At 56.7% G+C, this 21,205-nt stretch overlaps 2 protein-coding genes and 1 long non-coding RNA gene across 9 annotated transcripts in view; 2 read left to right on the top strand and 1 right to left on the bottom strand.

Annotated features, from left to right (window-relative positions):
* Positions 1-939: 939 nt before the first annotated feature.
* MTG1 (mitochondrial ribosome associated GTPase 1) lies at positions 940-15,255 on the top strand. Of its 7 annotated transcripts, none has more exons than XM_008528486.2 (11): positions 940-1,217; positions 1,842-1,906; positions 4,574-4,678; positions 6,745-6,825; positions 7,308-7,364; positions 7,725-7,815; positions 9,386-9,447; positions 10,017-10,113; positions 10,514-10,595; positions 14,365-14,477; positions 14,710-15,255. In XM_008528486.2, exons 1-11 carry the CDS (start codon positions 1,106-1,108, stop codon positions 14,871-14,873), a joined length of 1,029 nt encoding a protein of 342 aa, XP_008526708.2. In that variant the 5' UTR covers positions 940-1,105; the 3' UTR covers positions 14,874-15,255. The 7 variants fall into 7 exon arrangements, with proteins under 7 accessions (XP_008526708.2, XP_070486996.1, XP_070486992.1 ...); XM_070630919.1 differs by having other exon boundaries at positions 966-1,217; positions 1,842-1,908; positions 4,576-4,678; positions 9,368-9,447; XM_070630904.1 differs by lacking the exon at positions 940-1,217 and adding an exon at positions 1,228-1,727.
* Positions 15,256-15,399: 144 nt separating this feature from the next.
* On the bottom strand, positions 15,400-19,578 carry SPRN (shadow of prion protein). Its single transcript, XM_070630930.1, has 2 exons — positions 19,451-19,578; positions 15,400-18,585 (listed from the first exon to the last, which is right to left on the bottom strand). The coding sequence occupies exon 2, from the start codon at positions 18,567-18,569 to the stop codon at positions 18,126-18,128; it is 444 nt and encodes a 147-aa protein (XP_070487031.1). The 5' UTR covers positions 18,570-18,585; positions 19,451-19,578; the 3' UTR covers positions 15,400-18,125.
* The window catches only part of LOC139085126 (uncharacterized), a 41,984-nt gene continuing 39,270 nt past the window's right edge, over positions 18,492-21,205 (top strand). The window contains exon 1 of the long non-coding RNA XR_011543193.1: positions 18,492-18,619. This is a non-coding gene — a long non-coding RNA (uncharacterized lncRNA). The remainder of the gene's footprint in view (positions 18,620-21,205) is intronic.

The raw sequence follows: 21,205 nt of genomic DNA, 5'->3' as shown, positions 1-21,205 counted from the left end.
AAATTCAGAATTCAGCACGGTTTTATTTTAGTTTATGGTCCTAGGGCTACGAGAGTGCAGCTTCATCAGGTGCAAAGGGCTGTATTGTTGACATCCAAGGTGACATCTCTGTATCCAGAGACAAAGGCACTTGGGACCCAGGCTGCCCTCTGGGTGGGAGGGTGGCTCTGCCGGCAGGGGCTGGGGCCTCACTCGTGTTTGACTGGTCAGAAGGCTCAGGTGGCGTCACTCAGCTGGTCTTGCTGGTCTCATGTCGGAGGGACTTGTCCCTCATCCCCAGGAACGTTGAGCGCTGAGGATCAGGACGTCCAAGACCAGTGAGACCACAGTAATGATAGTTTTGTGCTAAGAATCCAAACATGCTTGAATTCTAGGAGCTTGTTTCAAGAATTCCATTAGAGTAGCACTCTCATAACCTGATGTGCAGTGGCGTAGCTGCTTAAACGCCTGTTTAAAGTTAAAATTGGACGTCTATCCAGAGAATGGGGGCAGTGAGAATTTCAGACTCATTGTAACAGTAGGTTTAATTTAGCAGAACTGCAGGGTATTTGGAACTGCAGGGTATTTGGAAAGGGTTTGTTTGTTACATTGAAACCTGGAGAACTTGAAAAAAGAAGAGGATGTCATGTTTATAAGATAAATTTAAAATATTTGAAAATTTTAACCAGGTCTGTAAAAAGTGACCAAACAGTGACGGGGGGCTGCTAAGTTTTGTTATACTTAGGATATGCTTAAGGAAGAAGTAGGTTTTTTTAATCTAATGAATGTTAATGTATCTGAATTCCTTAAAAAATCCCGGTGAACTCCGGGCCCCTGAGAACTCCCTGGACTGCGCAGGTCCCTGGTCGGCTCGTAGCCCCGCCTCCGAGTTGTGCCCCCGCCCACTAGGCTCCCAGCCCCACCCCCCACGGCGCCAGGCTCCGCCCCCAACCCGGGGCACCGCCCCCTAGGCTCCGCCCACCGCCCCAGGCAGCGTCGTGCTCACGCGCAGGCCGCGACCTGGAACGCCCGAGAGCCGGAACGGCTGGGCCGGGTCGCGGGCTGGGCGGAGAGGTCTGTCACGGGAGCGTTCCCCCGCGCTGCGCTGCGCTCGGGAAGCCGCGCCATGAGGCTGATCCCGCGCGCGCTGTGCGGCGCCGCCCGGGCCGCCTGGCGGGAGAGCTTCCCCCTGGGCGGCCACGCCGTGGCGCGCTGGTTCCCCGGTCACATGGCCAAGGGTGAGTCCGCGGGGCGCGGGCCGCTGGTCTCGGTCTGGGGCCGGTCCCGTCCGGGCCGCCCACCGCCGCCCCTTCCAGAAGCCGCCCGTCCCTGACTGTTCCTGCGGGGCTTCAGCCTCGGCCGAGGGCGCAGCTGCTGTCACCCCCTCATCCGCGCGGTGTCCCCCGCGCCAGCCTTGGGGCCCTTCCTGCTCGCTCGCCCGCGCGGGCCCGGGAGGGCGCGGGGACGACGGGCCGGGGCGGGGTCGCCGCGGGAAGGGCCGCTCTGCGCTCTTGGCTGCAGCGTCGCCGCCACACCGCTGGGAGCCCAGTGGGTCGTCCGTCGCGTTCCCTCCCTTGTAGCCGAGACCGCGATCCAAGCGGGTGTTACAGACTCCCGCGCAGGCGTCCGGCGGTGGAGACGGGAGCTGGCTGTCCCCGTGGCCTGTGCCGCCTCGGGTGGGCCTCCCGCGTCTCTGCACTGACCCGCCGGGGGGTACCAGCTCTCGTGGCTCAGAGCCCCTCGCTTAGGTGCTTTTTCAGGTTGTGCTTGGTGCTGTGTCATTTTTGACGGTTCAACCTAAATCCTTTACTTCTCTAAGGTCATGGACCCCGTCCCTTAGTTGTCCGTCTTCTGTTTTCCAGGGCTGAAGAAGATGCAGAGCAGCCTAAAGCTGGTCGACTGTATCATCGAGGTCCATGATGCCCGGATATCCTTTGGTGGTTGTGGTATGGGATTTATTGTAAGAAATATGTACTTGGGTTTTGCCCCTGTTCCTGCCACAGAGCTCCTGGAACCCTTGGAATTTCTCGAGATGGGAGTGAAAAAGGTGTCTTTTGTTATGTTAATGAGATGACTTTTTGGAAAGGCCCCAGGTCAGTAAGGGTAGGGGCTGCTTGCCACAGGAACAGACCCTGATATCCGGACCCTGATGTCCGAGGGTTGGAACTTTCAGTTTTACCCCCTGACCTCTGGGAGGGGATGGGGCTGGAGTCTGAATTGATAGCCAGTGGCCATGATTTAATCAATCATACCTGTGTAATGAAGCCTCCGTTAAAACCCAAAAGGATGGGGTTGGAAGAGCTTCCAAAGGGGTGAACAGGTGGAGATTCTGCACATGGAGATTGGGCTGCACCTGGAGAGGGCATGGAGGCTTGGAGCCCTTTCCCACATGCCTTGCCCTATATGCTCTTCCATTTGGCTATTTCTGAGTTATATCCTTTTATAATAAACTGGTAGTCTAGTAAGTAAAATGTTTCTCTGAGTTTTGTGTGCTGCTCTAGCAAATTAATTGAATTTGAGGAGAGGGTCATGGGGACCCCCAATTTATAGCTAGTTGGTCTGAACGCACAGGTGATCACCTGGACCTGGGATTGGTGTCTGAAGTGGGATGGGAGGTAGTCTTGGGGGACTGAGCCCTTCACCTGTGGGATTCAGCTCCATCTCCAGGTTGATAGTGTCAGAATTGAGTTGAATTATAGGTCGCCCAGCCTACTGGGATTAGGTGCAGAGTTGTAGTGGTGCAGGGGAAGCCTTTCTTTCTGAATCAGGCAGAGCTCAAGGAGCAGGAATCATTCCTGGCTTGTCACCTTGTTTCCATCCACCTCCTCCATCTGGTCCCAGCTCTGTTCCAGTCAGCCTCCACAGTGGCCAGCAGCCTCACCTGTCGTCGTTGGCATTTAAAGCAGTGGTTCTCAACCCTCATTACACGTTAGAATTCCCTCGGGAGGCTTTTAAAAATGCTGGTGCCTGGGCGCCTTTCCGGACCAGTTAATTGAAATTTCTGTATGGGGTCCAGGCCTGGTGTGTTTTGAAGCTCTGCATTGATATGTAGGTAGCCTCGTTCATCTGCCTGGCATGCCCAAGCCTTCAAACCCAGTCCAGCAGTAGGATTTTGTAGGTGGGATAGGAAACCTTGATTTAAGTGTTCCTGCCCACTGGGCTTTCCTCCCGTGCTGGAAGTATGATGCGATGACCGCGCTCGTTAGCAAGTGTGCTTTTCAGACCCTGTTTGTGTTGTATTGAGCTACGTTTAGATTCTCCGTATATGATGAAGGTGTTGGTTTGAAAGTTGTTATCATTTCTAGGATGGAGAATGAAAAGCCATTTTCATGATTTCAAAAGCTTGTTGGAACTTCTGCAATAAAGTATTGTTTCTTTTTTTCTTCTTTTTTTTTTTTGCTGAGGTAGATTAGCCCTGAGCTAACATCTGTGCCCATCTTCCTCTACTTTATATGTGGATTGCCGCCACAGCATGGCTTAAGAGTGGTATAGGTCTGTGCCTGGGATCTGAACTCATGAATCTGGGCTGCCAAAGCGGAGCACACACACTTAACCACGAAGCCATTGGGCTGGCTCCTCAAGTTTCTTTACTGTAGGCTGAATATATCAATTCACACAACATCTCATGCTGGTTGAAAGTTTACTGGCAATCACACGTCTGATTATTCAAGAGTAATAAAACCTGTAGTTATTATTCAGTGTATGTGATGAGAAGACCTCTCTTCTCTTGGTCTCTAGACTTCTTATCTAGGACGTGGCAGGACAGCGGCCTGTGAGGGAGTCTGGGGGCTTTTGTGTTCTGAATCAGCACAGGATCCGTTAACCTCCGAGGGAAGGGTCTGATTTATGGACAGTGCCTTTGTTGTGTGCCTGGACACAGGGCACGCTGGAGGCCTCGGGAATTTCACAGCTGGGGTGGGACAGGAGACGAAGCACCAGGAAGGCTGAGTGCTCAGAGGATAAAGATAAAGGCCTCCACTCCTGCCTGTGCTAGTGCCACAGGAGGTGGGACCCTACATTGAGCCCCGGGGCTTCCTGGCGGAGGGAAGAAGGGCCTGACATGGGAGTCAGGAGGCTGAACCCCCATGACGGTCTCCGTGCGGAGCCCTCGTCGCCTCTGTGGTCTCCAGTGGTGGCAGTGGTGGTTTGAGATATGTTGGTTAGGACTTCTTGAGGGATCAGGTCATTCATTTTGAACTCTGGTACCTTGGCAGCTAAACAAGGATTTAGTTATAAAACCTTCTGAGCTTTGTGTTTTTTTTTTGCCACCACCGTTCCTGTTTGAGAAGCCGTGTGAGAGCCGCAGCCCTGCCTGTCCACCTCTTGTCCACAGGAAGCAGCGCGTGGCCTGCAGGGGCACTGAGGCAGTGGGGAGAGGCGCAGGCCTTCCCCCGAGGGAGGGCAGCACTGGGGGGCGGTTTCACAGCATTGAGGCGGAGCTGGCAGCGGACACTTGCTTTGAGACTGGCTTCTTCCTCTGTGCGTCAGTTCCTTCTAGACCTTCTGGCTGAGGAGCTGCTCTGCATGAGGAGAAAGGCAAACTAAATTACCTGCTGGGAAAGCTCTGAAGGAATTTTTCCCTTAATTCCACCACATCCCACTTTCAGGCCGCAACCCTCTGTTTCAGGAAACCCTCGGGCTTAAGCCTCACTTGCTTGTCCTCAACAAAATGGACTTGGCAGATCTGAAAGAACGGCAGGTGAGGCCCCTCTGCAGACGCCTTCAGCACCAGGGTCGCTGGTGTCTAGAGCCTCACTGGTGCAAACACATGGTGTCAGCACGCCCAGGCAGGCTTGCCTAGCAGACCACATTGTGTTTGCAGAGGGCTGCAGCATGGCTTCTCACACTGGCGCTTCCCTCTAACCTTGAACGTGTGACCAAATGATCCATATGCATACTCCCAAGGGAAGATGGCTGGGATGTGCCGCCAGAGCCAAGGGCCCCATGTGGTAGCCTCTGGCCCCATGTGGCTGCCAGCACTTGAAATGTGGCTACTGCTGCTGCAAAACTGCCTTTTGCTTTCATTAGTTTAATCTTCAGTGGCCGCATGAGGCTGCTGGCTACACACCTAGACAGCGCTGGCCTTGAGGTCTCCTGTGATGGCCTCATTTGTCCCCAGCTGTCCCTGCTGACCAGATCCACAGCCTCCCAGACCCCTGCCTGTCCTGCGGGCTGCCCTCTGCACACAAAGTGTGATCTGGAAGCTGGAAGACCGGGGGAGGCCCAGAGGAGCTAACGAGGTTCTCCAAAGCCAGGCAGGATTGGGGACACAAGTGACCAAGTACAGGCTGTCCCCTCGTGCCTGGAGGTGAAAGGACATGAGGATCCTGGAAGTGTTTCTCTCTGCTCTGCTTGTTCTGCTGTCACACCCTCGCAGAGAGGGCGTCAGAGTCTTGTGCTGCCGCCAGTTTTGCTCAGGTTGTCAGTGCTGAGGGCTTTTCCTTGTGTTGCCCCAGTGAGGATGCATTTCAGGTTTCCCACTCAACTGTGGTATGTCTGAGTTACTTAAACCCCAACCACAAGCCTCCGCCACAGGTTCTAGGGAACAGCAGGCACTAAGGCTGGGAGACTTTGTTCACTGGGATGCCAGCAGAACGCCCCTCCCCCGCCACCCGCGCCGCCTCATTTGAGTCCCTCCTGCTGTGGGAATGAGGCAGTTCTGTCCTCGGAGAACAAGATGTTCCTGGTTTTCACTGCATTCACAGTCATAGTATTTATTATCACAAACTTTCAATTGATTTTATTAGTTGAGACTTGAGTTATCAGCAGCTGCTCTGCCCTTCAATGCAGATTTTTGTGGCATGGTGGGCACATCGAAGTGGCCTGACACAGGGACTCAGTGGTGTCCCCTGGTTGGGAGGCAGTCAGAGCTTCTCTGAGGTGCTGCTGCGGCCCAGGTTTTCAAGACTGGAGGAGATGGGAGGCCCTCGTGATGGTCCCCCCGCGTCTGCGTCTGCACAGTGGGGACCCATCCTGTGTGAGTTTGCACACTTCAAAGTGTGGCTTCAAACATGCCTTTGTTGTGGTCTGTATCCTAATCTGCATCATCAAAGAAAATAACCAGAATAGGTAACTGAAACAACTGAATCGATGCATGACTGTTCTGTTTGTTGAAGCATCGATCATATTTAGCTGATCGAATAATACAATACTGGTTTTGAAAAGTGTGATTCACATGCTTTCACTTAATGTGAAGACCACTAAATTCATATTAACCTTAGTTTACTTTTGGGCTTTTAAATTATTACAATTACTTTGTAATTGGATTGGGTTCAACCTTAGTTTAAAGTGGAGTTGATTTTGTGAGAACTAGTCAGGATACACAGGAGTGATGAGATTACTAAATGAAGACCAAATCCGTGTAATTTCTGTGCTGGAAGTGGCTTCAGAATAGCCTAGTTCAGCCTCATTTTTCATGACAGTCCTGGCATCCTGAGAGGGCATGCTGTGTCTCTGCTGAGCCCTCGCCCCTGGTGGCGCCGCACGAGGCCTAAGGACCAGCTTGACCACCCCTGCCCCAGGGCCCTTGCCTCCTGTCCTCGTGCAAGAGCCAGCTATCCTCTCGTGTGCCTGTGCTCAGTGCTCTGTGGCCTGTGCCTGCATCTGCCCCTCCTGCTGCCTGGCTCTTCCTGGTCCCCGGACGAGTGGCTCTGAGCCACGAGCACGCCTGGCAGAGCGGAGCCTTCAGCCTCAGATCTTTGGATTTTTGCAAATCACAACACACATGTTTTCATTTAGTATTTAAAATGAAAATATCTCTTTCAGAAAATTATACGACACTTAGAAGGAGAAGGCCTGAAAAATGTTATTTTTACCAACTGTGTGAAGGATGAGAATGTCAAGCAGGTGGGCCTCTCTATTTTGTACTATGATGCTTCTGTTTCAGTATGTTCAAGGGGTACTATAACTTACTCCGTGCTTTCACAAGGAGCAGAGTTTTGGAGACGACCCACAGATTTTAGGGGGTTTCTGGGGATACTCGTTTCCTGGTGCCGAGAGCACAGTGGGCACGGGGTCAGGCTGTAAAACATTCTGGGCTTAGGAGCAGGAAGAGACTTGGGAGAGTCTGGTGTCTTATTTTTCCCAGTCGTGTGGGGGAATTTCACTGGCTGACGTGCATCTTTGTTGGAAGGTGTTTGCTGTCACGGCTGTCGCCCTCATTTGTGTTAGAGGGTCGAGATGGGGCGCAGATGAACCCCACCATAGGGCAGTGTCAATCCGTGATGTGGACAGAATCCCGGTGCTGGAGACTGGCATGTGCCATCTCCAGAAACTGGGGAAGAGCCAGGCTCCCCTGTGAAAGTGCCTGTGTGGCTCGTTTGTTGCAGATCGTCCCTATGGTCACGGAATTGGTTGGGAGCAGCTACCGCTATCACCGAGGAGAGGTTGGTTGGTGGGCCCAGTGCTGGCCGAGGGACAGTCCCTCCTCCTGAGGAGCCCGAGGCTCACCCGCCAAGCAGCAACTGAGCCCCAGGACTACTGGGGCCTCAGCACAAACAGGGGCCTCTCACCTCTGCGCACCGTTGCAGGCACGGAGGAGGGGATGCTGCCTAGCCTGAGGAGCCACCTTGTCCTCCCATTACCCCAGTAGAAAGGGCCGGCAGCCCTGGCGAGGTGGGCATGGCCTCTGCAGTGAGCCCTGACTCACTTCCTTCCCCTAAGCTGGCCTGGGCTTGTGGGTCCGTTGTGTGGGCCCAGTGGGGGTCTCGGGGGTCTCCTGACTCCCTGCTCTCCCGCCTCTGCAGAGCCTGGAGTACTGCATCATGGTCATCGGGGTCCCCAACGTGGGCAAGTCCTCACTCATCAACTCCCTGCGGAGACAGCACCTCAGGAAAGGTACTGCGGGCACGTGCAGAGGCGGACGCTTCGTCTTCCCTGGCCAGCAGCCCCTCTTAGTGTCGTTCTGAGACGGAACTTCACAGCCCACAGCCCCACAGCTCCTTGGGGTGCCTCTTTCCACCAGAAGGACCCAATTAATGGCCTGACGCTGAGTTGAATGGCAAGACACAGTCATCCTGTTAGACATTTTATGCTTCGTTTGTTCTCTCTCTTAAAATATTGAAAGGTTAAGATATTTAATACGTGGGCGGCTTTACTAAACTTTGGTGATGTCGTCTTTGCGTTTGCTTAAGCCCCTTTTGTCATTGTGCCCAAGCTTTGGGCGGTGGATGGGGTCTGATGGGTCAGGCAGGAGGCCGTCGTGACTCAGGAGAGGGCGTGCTTGTCTTGGCAAGCGGGGGCACCGAAAGGCTTTCCACGCCCGCGTGGGGTCGCGCTGGGAGCCCCACCACCTGCCTCCTTGGTTCATGCTGTTCTCCGACTTGGAGTCTCAGGCACCCACGCCACTTGCTCACTGTGCATCCACTCTCTCCTCTTCAGTGTTTGAACATTTAACACCAAGGCTGTCGGCTTCATTCTCCACGTCAGCATGAGTCTCTAGTAACAAACCCGTTTCCAGGGCTCAGGCTGCGGGCTGTGAACCACGTGGAACCAGCACGTTGCAGGCGGTGTTTCTGGTGCTCGTTGGAGAGTTGTTACAGTCATCTATTTTTTAAGTTTATTTTTCTTTAATTGTGGCTTTAAAGAGAATCACTGATGTTAAGTACATTCAGTGATGTGCAACCATCATGCATCTATTTCCAGACTTTTCCATCATCTCAAACTGAAACTCTGTAAACGTAACTGCCGACTCCCCCTGCCCCTGCGAGCCTCCAATCTGCCTTCTGTGTCTGGGTCTGTCACGATGTAGTGCTTCATGAGAGTGGAGTCACAGCGTTTGTCCTTGTGTGTAGGCTTATTCCCCTGAGCATCGTGTTCTCCAGGTTCAGCCGTGTCGTAGCCTGTGTCAGAATACCCTTCCTTTTTAAGGCTGAGTGACATTCCATTGTATGGATCGACCACATTTCTTGTCTGTTCTTCTGCCAGTGGACACATGCGCCCCTTTCCTCGAGCTGATTCTGCAGGGGGGAGAATCTGCTTGGGACGCACCCTGAGCAGGGTCCCAGAGCAGCCAGTGTTAGAGCACAGGCCAGCAGCTCCGTGGGGAGGTCAGCCCACAGACGGGCCTGTCACCGGCAGTGCTGGGGGGCAGATTCGCAGGGTGTGGGCTGGGCCTCGGGGCGCAGGGTCACGTCTGGGAGGGAGGAAGGCGACTATGCTGGAAGGAGCAACTCTGGTCTGGCCTTCACGGCCCCCAGCAGGTCTTGGGCCCCTTTCCACACACTAGGAGGTACGTTCTGGTGCCTGGCGTGGAGAGTCCCTGCCGTGAGCTGGTTTGGGGCTGAACACTGAATGCAGGCTCACTGGGGCCTTCGCGGGTTTCCCTGTGTTTCATTGCTAATTCTGTGGCTTGTGTGCCGGCCTTGTGTGTTTAATGCACATCCGACAGCCCCCTTCTGTCCTGCAGGAAAAGCTACCAGGGTGGGAGGCGAGCCTGGGATCACCAGGGCTGTGATGTCCAGAATTCAGGTAGGAGTCCTCAGCTCCTGGGCCCAGAGCTGCACTCACGGACACTGCACTTCCTGATGGCTCGTGAGGTGCCCGCCTCTGTCCGTGCTGTCCCTTCCCTTGCTCTGCGTTCTCACTGAGCGCTCACCACAGGCCAGGCACTGCACCAGCTCTGACACCAAACCTATGGGAGGGCACACTTATGCCTCTTTAACAGATGAGGAAACTGAGGCACAGAGGAGTTACATCACTCACCTGAAGTTGCACAGTGGTCAGGGCAGAGCCGAGCTGAGCCTGTTCTCTCAGCCACAGTCCAGCGTCTGCACACATTCCCTTTTCTCCCTGGGAGAAGATGGGGGCTGTGGGCGCCTGTTGCTTTTATTTATTCTCCCAATTAAATGGGGATCAAATGCTATGGGAAGCTAAGAGCTTGGTAAAAACAGTGACACCCCTTGAGGCAGGTTCCTGGGGCCTCCTTGGAGCCCCAGGAACCCAATATGAGGCTTGAGGGGCTACCCAGCAGAAGGCGCAGTGGGAGGGGCTGCTTTTGGCTTCCTGGGAGCCCAGCCCGACACCCTCTGTGTCCACAGGTGTGTGAGCGGCCGCTGATGTTCCTGCTGGACACCCCTGGGGTGCTGGCGCCCCGGATCGAAAGCGTGGAGACAGGCCTAAAGCTGGCCCTGTGTGGTGAGCGGGCTGCACCCTTAGGGCCTACACCGGGCAGGTGGAGACAGGCCTAGAGCTGGCCCTGTGTGGTGAGCAGGCTGCACTGGGTGGGCTGTGCCTGCCTTTGCCTGGCTGCTGCAGACACTCCCATGGCTGTTGGGAGAGGCTGTCTCAAGCAGCGTCGTACAGTCCTGTCTGACGGCTGACATGTGCCAGGCGTGCTCTGACCCCCCCAACCCTCACAGGTGTTCTTGGAGAGAGTGCCTCTCTTCTCCCAGTTTGCAGAGAGGGCAGAGAGGTCAGGTCAGACAGCCATGGCATGGCTGTCCCTTAGCAGCACCTCTGGCTAAGACCAGGAGGGGCACGCTTGAGGGCACATGCGGGCTGTCTGGGGGTGCTCACCCTGCCTGTCTGTCTGCAGGAACTGTGTTGGACCACCTGGTCGGGGAGGAGACCCTGGCTGACTACCTCCTCTACACCCTCAACCGGCATGAGCTCTTTGGGTGAGTGAGGATGTGGGGCGGGCGGCCCTTCCTCTCTCTCGTCCAGCCTGATGTCGTTAAGAGAAAGCGGCATCGTTGGTATTGAGACCAACAACAGTCTGCACCTCCTGGCTCCTTTACACAGGGAAGGATTCACCCTGAGCTAACATCTGTTGCCAATCTTCCTCTTCCATTTTTTTCCTCCCCAAAGCCCCAGTGCATGGTTGTATATCCTAGTTGTAAGTCCTTCTAGTCAACTAACAGACGGGTGATGTGGTTCTGTGACCGGGAAATGAACCCGGGCTGCTGAAGCAGTGAAAGCCCAGAACTTTAACCACCAGGCCATCAGGGCTAGCTCTGTACCTTCTTTACAGTGTACAGTCAGAAACATTTCAACACATGGATACATCTGTGACACTGTTAGGCAGTCAAGAAAACCCCTACATTCCTGGTGCTGCTTTGTAACCCCTCTTTGTACCCTTCCTGCCCCTGCCCTGCACCCCGTAGCCACCTGCTCTGTTGTTCTTTGCAGCTTCTGTGCTGGAGTCGTGCAGTGTGTGCTCCATCATTTGGCTTTGTTCCCTCTGCTTGATTGTCTTCAGACTCTTCTGAGTTGTAAGGTGTGTCACCTTGTCATTCCTGTCACTGGCAAGCAGTATTTTGCATACAGATACATGTGGTTTGTTTGTTCTCACCACTGAGTGTGATGTGGGCTGGGGGTGTTGCATCGATGTCCTTTGTCACTTTGAGGACATCAGTCTGGCTAGAAGTTTATCCGTTTTATTGATTTTCCCCTAAGAACCAGCTTTCGGTCACTTCATCATGGCTTTTCATTGACTTTATCATCTTCCTGTTTCTTATTTCACTGTTTACTGTTCAGTCTTTATTATTTCCCTGTTTCTACTTTGCTCACTTTCTCTCTGTTTTTACTATCATTTATTGAGAGAAAGGTATTGAAATCTCCAACTCTAACTGTGGATTTGTCTATTCTTCCTTGCAGTTCTGTCAGTTTTTGCTTCATGTATTTTGAAGCTTTGTTGGGTGTAGAACATTGGGGAGATTGTGTCCTCTTGATGATCTGGTGCCTTTGTCGTATGCAGTGACCTTCATCCTTAGAACACTCTGCTTGGATGTACACCTTGTGTGGTATTTGTATAGCCAGCCTTCTGCTGCTTGGTGTTAATATGGCATATTGTCTTTTATTCTTTTACTTTACTTTTTATTTCTATCCTTCTACTTTGTTTGTGTGGGTATATTTAAAATGTGCTTCTCATAGGCTGCATATAGTTGGGTCTTATTTCTTATCTAATCTGACAGTTTCTGTCTTTCATTTTAGGTATTTAGATCATTTACATTTAGTGTGATTATTGATGTTAGCTTTACATTCGTCACCCTGCTGTTTGTCCTGTCTATGTTCTTTTTCCTCCCTCTCTGTCTCTCTCTGTCTCTCTGGCTGTCTCTCTCTCTTTGGCCTTTTTTAGATTAGTTGGATACTTTTTATGATTCCACTTTCTCCCCTTTGTTAGCTTGTCATCTCTGACTTTGGGAGGAGGTTGCCCTAGGGTTTATAGAGCTCTTTCCAGGATATTATAACACATTGCGTGTAGCGTAAGCTGCTTACAGTAGTATATTTCCATTTTTCTCATCCTGACCCTTGGGCTGTTGTCCTGTCTTACTTTTATGTAGTTTATAAACCCCAGATACGCTCTTCCTGTTTTCTTTGTGTAGATCCCAGTTTGCATCTGATGATGTCTTCCTTTGTCTGAGTACTTGCTTTAACATTCGTTGTCATGCTGGTGACGAAGTCTGGGATTTGCGTGTCTGGAGATGTCTTGATCTCGCCTTCGTTCTTGGAAGATACCTGCCGTGTGTGTGTGCTCCTGGACTGGCAGTCTTGGTCAGCGCTGGATCATCCTCTTCTGCAGTGTCTCATCTACTGTTCACCCTTCCAGAGTGTGTTTCATGGTGTCCCCTTTGGAGGTTCTGTTTGGGTCATTTTTTTTATATCTTCTGTATCTCTACTTAACTTTGTAACCACATGGAATATTTAATGTCTTTGTCTTGTGATCTAACATCTGGGGCAGTTTCCATTGATTGATTTTCCCTCATGACAAGTCTGTTTTCCTACTGTGCAGGCCTGATAATTTTTGCTTGGATGCTAGGCATTTGGAATTTTGCCTTTTTTGGTAATGGGTAATTTTATATTCCTGTAAAAATCCCTGAGTGATGTTCTGGGACAGCTTTTTGGAAACGGATTGGCCCTTTCAGGCCTGTGGGTCTGGAGCAGTTCCCACGGAGGCCCCCATCCCGTCCCCAGTGCCCTGTGGGTCATGAGGTTCCATCTGTTCCCGGCTCTGAGCAGTGCTTGCCACTCCCCCCTGTCCTCCTGGGGGGTTCTTTTGGTTCTGTCCTTGGGGAGTTTCCTCTGTCATTATCCCTCCTCTGCTGAATATCTGAGGGCAGCTCACTGCAGATTTCCAGAATTCTCTTTTTGGACAGCCTGCCCCCTCTGGTTCTCCCACGTGACCTGTAGCCGCCTTGGTCTCCCAGCGCCACTTCTCCAGCCACAGTCATCCGGCTCGGCAGGCTCCCTCCTGGCCTCGTGGCCTGAAGCTCTCAGGGTACCGAGTGGGCCACTCCTAGGTCCCTTGTTCATGTTCTTCGTGCCTGATGGATGATGCCTTGAAAACGTTTGTTTTGTGTATTTTTGGTTGTTTCAGATGGGGTTAAATCCAGTCCCTGTTATCTGTTTTGCATGGAAGTGGAATTTCAAAGGTCGCTTTTTGGCTTCATTTTCGTGGGGGTCAGTTTGGATCTCCACGGTTCCGCAGTGTTTCTGCAGGGTGCAGTGGCCACGAGCTGGCAGGTACAGCTCTTGGGGCATGTGCTAGCAAGTCCTCCTCAGGCCTGTCGCCTCCTGGGACAGCTTCTCGCGATTGCCAGGACACAGGGACCTGTGGGGCTGCTGTTCTGGGAAGTCTGATTTAGGACCTGCATTCCTCAGGATTCAGATGTCCCCTGAGAGGGGGCTTGACGCTCACGCGGGGCCTGGGCCTGTGTCTGATGGGTGTGTAGCGTGAGGCCAGTCCGAGCCCCTGGCCTCCGTGTGGGGCCATGAGCAGACCCTGCCACTCTGTCTACCGGTCAGGAGGCTCCAAGTGGAGATGTAAGCGACTTGCTGTGTCCCCTGGCAGGCGCGTTGGTCCAGGTGTCCCCGGCTCCCGAGGTTCAGGGAGGGGCTTGTCTGTAGATGACGTTTGTCTTCTTCAGCCACTCGGCCTCAGACGTGCCTGTGCCGGTGCTGGCCTTTCCCATCAGGCCCAGACCTGCATCCTGTGAGGCCGGGGTCCCTGAGAGTCGCTGGGCAGTTCTCAGCAGCGGTGGGGGTGGAGTTAAACCCTGCTGCCACGGGCTACAGAAAATGCTAGTCCGACAGAACTGCCCGTTCTCCAGCCAGCTGGACAGAGTGCGGTGATCCTGGCTGTCCTGACCTGCGTCCTCAGCAGCAAACTGAGCATGTCTGCTGTGCTGACTGTGGGCCCCGCTGCTGCTCAGGGACGGGTGGATGATGCTTGTGGACAGCCAAGGGCTCTGGTGGGGCGCTGCCCTCAGGGCAGCTGGCCATGGCCACGCAGGACAGACGTCAGCAACTCTGCAGTGGGGCCCCCTGCCCCACGCCCACGCTGTGGTCACTCACACCCACATGCAGAGGGGTCATTTGTGGAGCCGGGCCTGACCTCGCAGGGGCCTGGCCCTGGCCCACGCTGGCTGACCGGCGGTCTGTGTGCAGGTACGTGCAGCACTACGGCCTGGGCGAGGCCTGTGATGACATCGTGAGTGTGCTGAAGCGCGTGGCCGTGAAGCTGGGGAAGACGCAGAAGGTGAAGGTGCTGACAGGCACAGGTGAGACGCGGGCCGGCTGGCGGGTTAGGACACCGTGGGGACATGCGGCAGCCCTGGGAGCAAAGGTCCTGGAGAGGAAGGGGCTCTGTGTGCAGCTGCAGGTGCCGCTCCAGTGCCCGAGCTCCACAAACACCTGCCCAAGGGTCCTTGGCGGGGGGGGGGAGGGGTGTGTGCAAACCCTGGGCCTGCCCTGTGTGGAGGCCCCTCCCTCACCAGATCCTCCCCTCACCAGGTGACGTGAATGTCATCCAGCCAAACTACCCCGCGGCAGCCCGTGACTTCCTCCGCACCTTCCGCAGTGGGCTGCTTGGCCCGGTGATGCTGGACCGGGACACTCTGCAGAGCCACCCCTCGGCAGGGGCCCAGGGCCACCGCCCTGCTGAGACGGACCCCTGAACTGGCCCAGCCAGCGAGGGCCTCACTCCTGCCCAGTCCTCGGCACCAGAGATGTGTGGTGTCCAGACCTTTGTGGCCAGAGGTCTGAACTCAGGACTCCCTTTCCAGAAGCTCCGCGCTGGTCACTGTACACCCAGGTCTCCGCTCCAGGAAGGAGCCAGCTCTCCTGTTGCGCCATGGCTGGGCTAGCTCCTGGGTACGGGGGACTGTGCCTGGGTGTGGACGTCAGGGTGGCCGACGTCCCTGAGTGGTCCCACAGCCTGGCCTGGCAGGGAGGCTGTCTCATGCTCAGTGTCCCTTAAGGAGAACTGATGTCGTCTCAGAAAGAGTTGAAGCTATAATCTGTAATTTTTAAAATTTAAATTAAAAGACCTGTCTGTGCTGTTGGCCCATTCATTGCACCAGGAGCACCTGGGACTGTCTTAAGGCCCCTTCCCAAGGGAGAACAGGGTGTGGACTGGTTAGTAAGTAGGGCTCGTGTCCAGTTCCCCATACAGTGTCCTGGGTCCTGCAAGAAGGAACAGTCTTGTTGTCTGCGGAGTGTTTATTTCACAACACTACTAAATGTGCACACAGAGAGGGACAAGAAGTTCCACATAGCCGTGGCAGCACCTGGGGGCCGCCTGCTCATGGCCCAGCTGCCTACAGGCGGGAGGGTCGCTGGTGTGGTCAGGTGAGACCTCCAGGGCTTCACACCACCTCTGAGCACCTTTAATGGGACCGTCCCAGAGGCCCCTCCCAGCACTGTCGTAATCAGTGCACCTGACAGTCCAGGGATGTCACCCTCCAACCTGCGTTCTGAAGAAGGGCAGAGGAAGGAAAGGTGCTATGTGGAGGCTGCACCTTGTCAGGAGCTCCGGCTCACCTGTGGCCAGTGGTCTCATTGGGCACCTCCCCTCCTGTGGCCCCTCGAGGTCCTCTTATCCCGTGTGGTTGCCCCACGGCTGTGCACACGTACCAGCCCCTCCTGAGAGTACCCACCCCAAGTGCTGGAACCCTGACCAGCAGGGCGGGGAGTATTCGGAGATTCATGGTTGTGCCAAATGCCAGACCCGCTCCTGGAGTCGGGCTGCTGTGTGCAGTCAGCTCCCCACTTAGCATGATGTTTCCATCTCGTCCCAAGTGCTGGCGGCCCCCATGGTGCCCAGCAGTGTGTGAGAGTCTGGTCCGGCCACAGCCCAGTATCCAGTGGTGTAGGAGAGGCTGAGTGCAGCCAGGCCGGCCCCCATGCTCCTGGGCCTTCAGAGCCACCTGGATGCGTCTCTTTGGGCAAGATTCCGACTTCTGCCACCTGCAGATAAAGTGGTAGACTGGTCACACTGCCTCTGGGGCCCTGGGCAGGGCCTGACCACGGCCTGCTGGTCTTTGTTAGCATCGAGCTTGGTCCAGAATGGACAGAGGAGCATCTGGGCTCGCTGTACCCCGAGAATGCTGGCAGCTTAGTGTCCCTCTGGAAAAAAAGGCTTGCTCCAGGGTCTGAGTGATAGCTTGAAGACCCTCACCCTAAGCAGAGGCACGTGCCAGCTGTGGAGAGCAGAGGTGGCAGGGCCCCCTGGGCGGGGCTGGGCTTGGCACTGGTGCTCATCAGCTGAGTTGGAAGGCCCCATGGTCCAGGGGGTGAGGGCAGATTCCGGGATATAGCCCAGTGGCGGGCGAGGCCCCTGCCGAGCACCGAAGGAGGGCGGGATCCTGAGGAGCTGGCCTAGGAAGCGGGCCTACTGTGGGATAAGGGGCATTGGAGCTGGAGGATGTGGTGAAGAGCTGAGGCCCCTGGGAAGCAGGCCTGCCATGGGATAAGGGGCGTTGGAGCCGGAGGACGTGGTGAAGAGCCGAGGCCCCAGGCTGAGCTCGTGGACACAGAACCAGGCTGGCAGCTCAAGGGAAGTGGGCTGCTGGGCACCTGAGAGGCGGAGGGCCGGCCCTAGGCACAGGGGTGTTGGGATCCAAAGACAAACCCTTGTAAGGATCTGCCCGGCTTTCCTTACAGGCTACCTTGGGCGTGGCCTGTCCTCGGAACACCCTCGGAGGTTCAGACAGCCTCCGTGGTGGTGGAGGGAACTCAGCCTCTCACGCTTTCTTCTGTTGAGCCAAGGCGCTTGCTGGCTTCCTCCACAGACCTGCCAGGGGGCTGGTCAGGTGGCTGGGGTCTAACAAGCTCCTGGCTACCTTTGTTCGCACCATGCCCTCACCTTCTGAGGGAGGCTGCCCACTGGGAGACGCTGCTGCCTGGGGCAAACCTGCTGGGGGCACGGTGGGCTGTGGCCGGAGGGCTCTTCAGTGGGGTGGCAGTTGTTGCACCTGAGTACAGGGGAGGTCTCTGAGCCTGGACGTGAACCTAAAGTTCAATGGAAATGGGAAGCTCTTGAAGTTTAAACAATGTTGGTTTTTTTTTCAAAATAGGTCTCAAGAAGGGTTAAGTGACTTGTTTCAAGTCGAGCAAAGTGCCTCCAAGGGAGCCCCTGGCAGTGGGTCTCACAGAGCATCTGCCTAGAGTGGAGGATGCGGCCTTGGGACCGAGGGCAGGGGCAGGCTGCGGGCAACCCTTGTGGGCAGGGAGTGCTCTGGGAACCGTGCAGAGAACCGCTATGGGCATGCCTGGGCTCTGAAGTCCGCAGACCATCTCTTCTGGACACATGCTCAGCACCTACAACCCGTGAGGGAAACCTGTCCTCTCTCTTTTCCCTGGGAAACCTCAAGTCCTTTGTTCCACTCTGGCAGCTTCTGTGGGGGAGGCCACCATGGTCCTCAGGGCTGGTGCAGAACCAGCCCAGCCTGATGGCCGCCTCTCCACCTGGTGGTCAGTACTGTCACACCTCTCAGGTGTCCAGGGTGGGGTCAGGGGAGCTAGAGTGGCCTGAACAGCCTGGTCTTGGCACCTCTCTTTGAGCAGCTCTGGAGAGATGGTGGGCAGCTGACCAGGATGGTCCAGAAACCACAAGACCCCTGCCTTTTGATGGGGAGGACCCTAAACCCTAACCTCCAAGTGGAAGTTGGGGCATGAGTGGCGGGTGCTGGCGAGGGTGGGAGATGGGGAGGCTGGGGAGGGGCTTGGGCAGAGGGTGAACAGAAGTCGCCTCAGGGCCACAGCTAGGAGAGGCTGCAGCTCCTGCCAGGGTGGCGAGAATCGTCCAGGCAGCGCCTCTGGGCTCGAAGGCTGTGGGCAGCAGACGAAGAGGTGTGGGGTGGCCTCTGGGATGGGCCTGCGGGGAGGGCGCGGGCTGGGGGCTGAAGTGACCCCAAGCCCAGCTGGGCCTAGGGCCGCAGCAGCCCCAGCGCGCCCAGGGCACCGCCCAGCAGCAGGCAGAGGCACAGGCCGCGCGTGGGCTCCGTGCCCGAAGTCCAGGCGCTGTAGCTGTAGACGCCTTGGCCGGTCCCGTTGCCGCCGGGGGACCCGTCCTCGTCGTCGTCCAGTCCGCGCACCCCCGGCCCCGCGGCCCCACTCCAGCGCGAGCCGGCGGCCAGGCCCACCGCCCCCGCCGCCCCAGCCGCCGCCCCTGCTGCCGCCACGCGCAGGGAAGAGCCCGCGTACCGGGGCGCCGGCCTCACCCGCACCCTCGGGGCCCCGCGCGCGCCCCCGCGCAGCCCTCCCCGGGCGCTGCCGCGAGCCCCGCCACGGCCGCCCTTGGCTGCGCCGCTGTCGCAGAGGAAGGCGGCCGCCAGCAGCAGAGCCCAGCACGTCGCCGCCGTCCAGTTCATCTTTGTGGGGCAGGACCTGCGGGAAGATGGAGGAAGGGACCTCAGCTTCTGTGAGGACCAGGGGGCCTAGGGCCTGGGGCCAGCGGTTCTGACCCTAGGGACAGGGGCCCCAGGGGCGGGAACAGAAGCTTAGCATTTGGCGGTACCTGGGGGCTCCAGCATTTTGGAGGACTGCTGCTCAGGGCTGGGGTGGGCTGGGAGGAGGGGTTCGAGCGCTTGAGGATTAGGGGCCCAGTCCTGGGGAGGGGGTAGGGTCTCTTCAGTAACTGGAAAGGGGTTGGTGGAGGTGAGAAGGTTCAGCACCTGGGGGTTATTCCGTGTCTGGACGTGGAGTAGGGGCATGAACGGGGCGGGGTGGGGAGTGAGGCCCTGCCGTAAGGGACTCGGGCCTGGGGAAGGGCTCCTTGGCTGTTTTGCAAGGACCAACCCCGGCCTCCAGGGCGCCGGCGAGGCCACGGGGATGGAGGTTGTGTTTGAAGGACGCAGTCTCAGGGACCGAGGCCCCCCAAGGACCCAGACTGGGGTGTGGAGAAGGGATCAACCGTGTGCTTCGGCCCGGCTCTCCCGGACCCCTCGGAGCGGTGCGCACCGGGCGCGGGGCGAGAGCCGGGGGTCCGGGCCTCATGGGCTGGGGTCACTGTGCAGACCCCGCCCCTGCAGGCCGGGACCCAGGGGATGGTCCTTGCCCGCCCCACCCCTCCCTCGACTCCACCCCTCCCCGACCGCCGGGGACGCGGCCGTTCCGGGTGCAGCGATCTGGGCGGCGGCTCGACCCTCCTCCCAGGCCCGCCGGTCTCCCCTCGCGGCTCCTCCATGCCCGGCCCCGCGGATGCCCGCCCCAGCCGCCCGATCCGGGCCTGGATCCCGCCGCTCGGCCTTACCCGCCACGGGCCTCGGTCGGAACCGCGGGCTGGAGTGGCCGCTCCAGGGGCCAGGCGGAGCGGGAAGGGCGGGCTGGGGCGGAGACCCTCCACCCAGCGCAGAGCCTGGATTTTGCGCGAGGCCTCCGCCCTAGGATTAGGGGCGGGCAGACGTGGAGGCTCGTCCCCCGGGAGACGGAAGGGAGGAGATAAAGGCAGGCCCCGCGGAGCGCAGCCCCTCTGCCTTCCCAGCCCCCCCGCCGTCCTCGCTGCGCCTGGTCCTCCTCCCCCCACCCCTCCCTCACCCCTCCCTCACCCACTTCAGTCCCCATCCTATCTCCCGCTTCCACACGCGTCCGCCCGACTCTGTCTCCATCACGCAGTCCGCACCCAACACTTTCCCATCCCCGCCCCCGTGCACGTGGTGCCCCACCGCATCTCACCTCACCCCACCCCTCCTCCTCCATCCCACCTTCCCATACTCCATGGCAGTCCTGCCTGCCCCAAACCGTAACCTCTCCCACCCCACCCTCTCCCATTCCTCATCTTCATCCCTACCCCAGGTGGCTGTGTCCCAGACGCAGGGACCACAGGATGCCATGTCAGACCCTGAGCTCCAGATCATGGTGTTCAGGGCTCTGCATTCCAGGCCCAGAGAGGACAGGATGGCTGTCCTGGGCCACAGTAACCGAGGTCCCAGGGCAGCAGCCCCCTCCCCCCTCCCTTTTTTTTTTTTTTTGAGGAAGATTAGCCCTGAGATAACATCTGCCACCAATCCTCCTCTTTTTGCTGAGGAAGACTGGTCCTGAGCTAACATCCATGCCTATCTTCCTCTGCTTTATGTGTGGGATGCCTGCCACAGCATGGCTTGTCAAGCAGTGTGTAGGTCCGCACCCAGGATCCGAACCTGGGAACCCTGGGCCACCGAAGCAGCAGGCCCTTTTCTGGGCACCTAGCACAGCAGGCCCCCTTTGCAGGTCTGGGAAAGGACGTCTTGGCCCCCGTCCTGCCCTGCAGTGCCCACCGTTCAGGTCCCTCCAGGGGGGGCCCTCCAGGTGGCCCCTCCATGGCAAGGTCACCTGTAGCCCCACTGCCCAAGCCAAGCCAGACCCTGCTGAAGTGGACTCTGGGACCCCTTCTTGAAATGGTTTGTCTTGCCACTGGGACCTCTCACCTCCCAACATGTACACTAGGCCATCACCGCAGCCCTCTGCCTGGGGACACCAGGTCCTCTTGATGGTTTTAGGGATGTACGTGGGAAGCTCCCCAACTGCACGAGATTGTTTAATGTGATATGATCTCTCTTAGCTTCCGTCAGATCCTCACCATCCGCTGAGAAACGCCCCCCACACTGGGCAACCTCACTCCCTCTCCGTTTCAAATGCCACATGGGCCACTGGCCTCTCCTGGCCAGGCCGCTGGTCTGCTGCACCCCAGAGTCGGCGGGCACCTCATGATTTCTCAGCTACGGGCCCTTGGCCTTGAGTGCAGGACCTGCTTGGTGACTCCTGTTTTCTAAGAACTTAGCCAGCCACATGGGAGGCCCAGCAAATATTTGATGAATAAATATATTAATATCTTTCTGTCTTCTAACCTTCTGGATAATTTAGAAGGAAACATTCTGGGAATAGAAACCAAGCCTATTCTTTTAAATTATAACTACTGTTAAGAATTGGTGAGGGGCTGGCCCCATGCCTGAGTGGTTAGGTTTGTGCACTCTGCTTTGGTGGCCCAGGGTTTCGCCGGTTCGGGCCCGGACCGGGCACCACTCATCAA

This window comes from Equus przewalskii, chromosome 1, assembly GCF_037783145.1.
Source record: "Equus przewalskii isolate Varuska chromosome 1, EquPr2, whole genome shotgun sequence".
In the NCBI taxonomy this organism is placed as follows: domain Eukaryota; kingdom Metazoa; phylum Chordata; class Mammalia; order Perissodactyla; family Equidae; genus Equus; species Equus przewalskii.
This window is presented reverse-complemented; position numbering and strand designations above follow the sequence as displayed.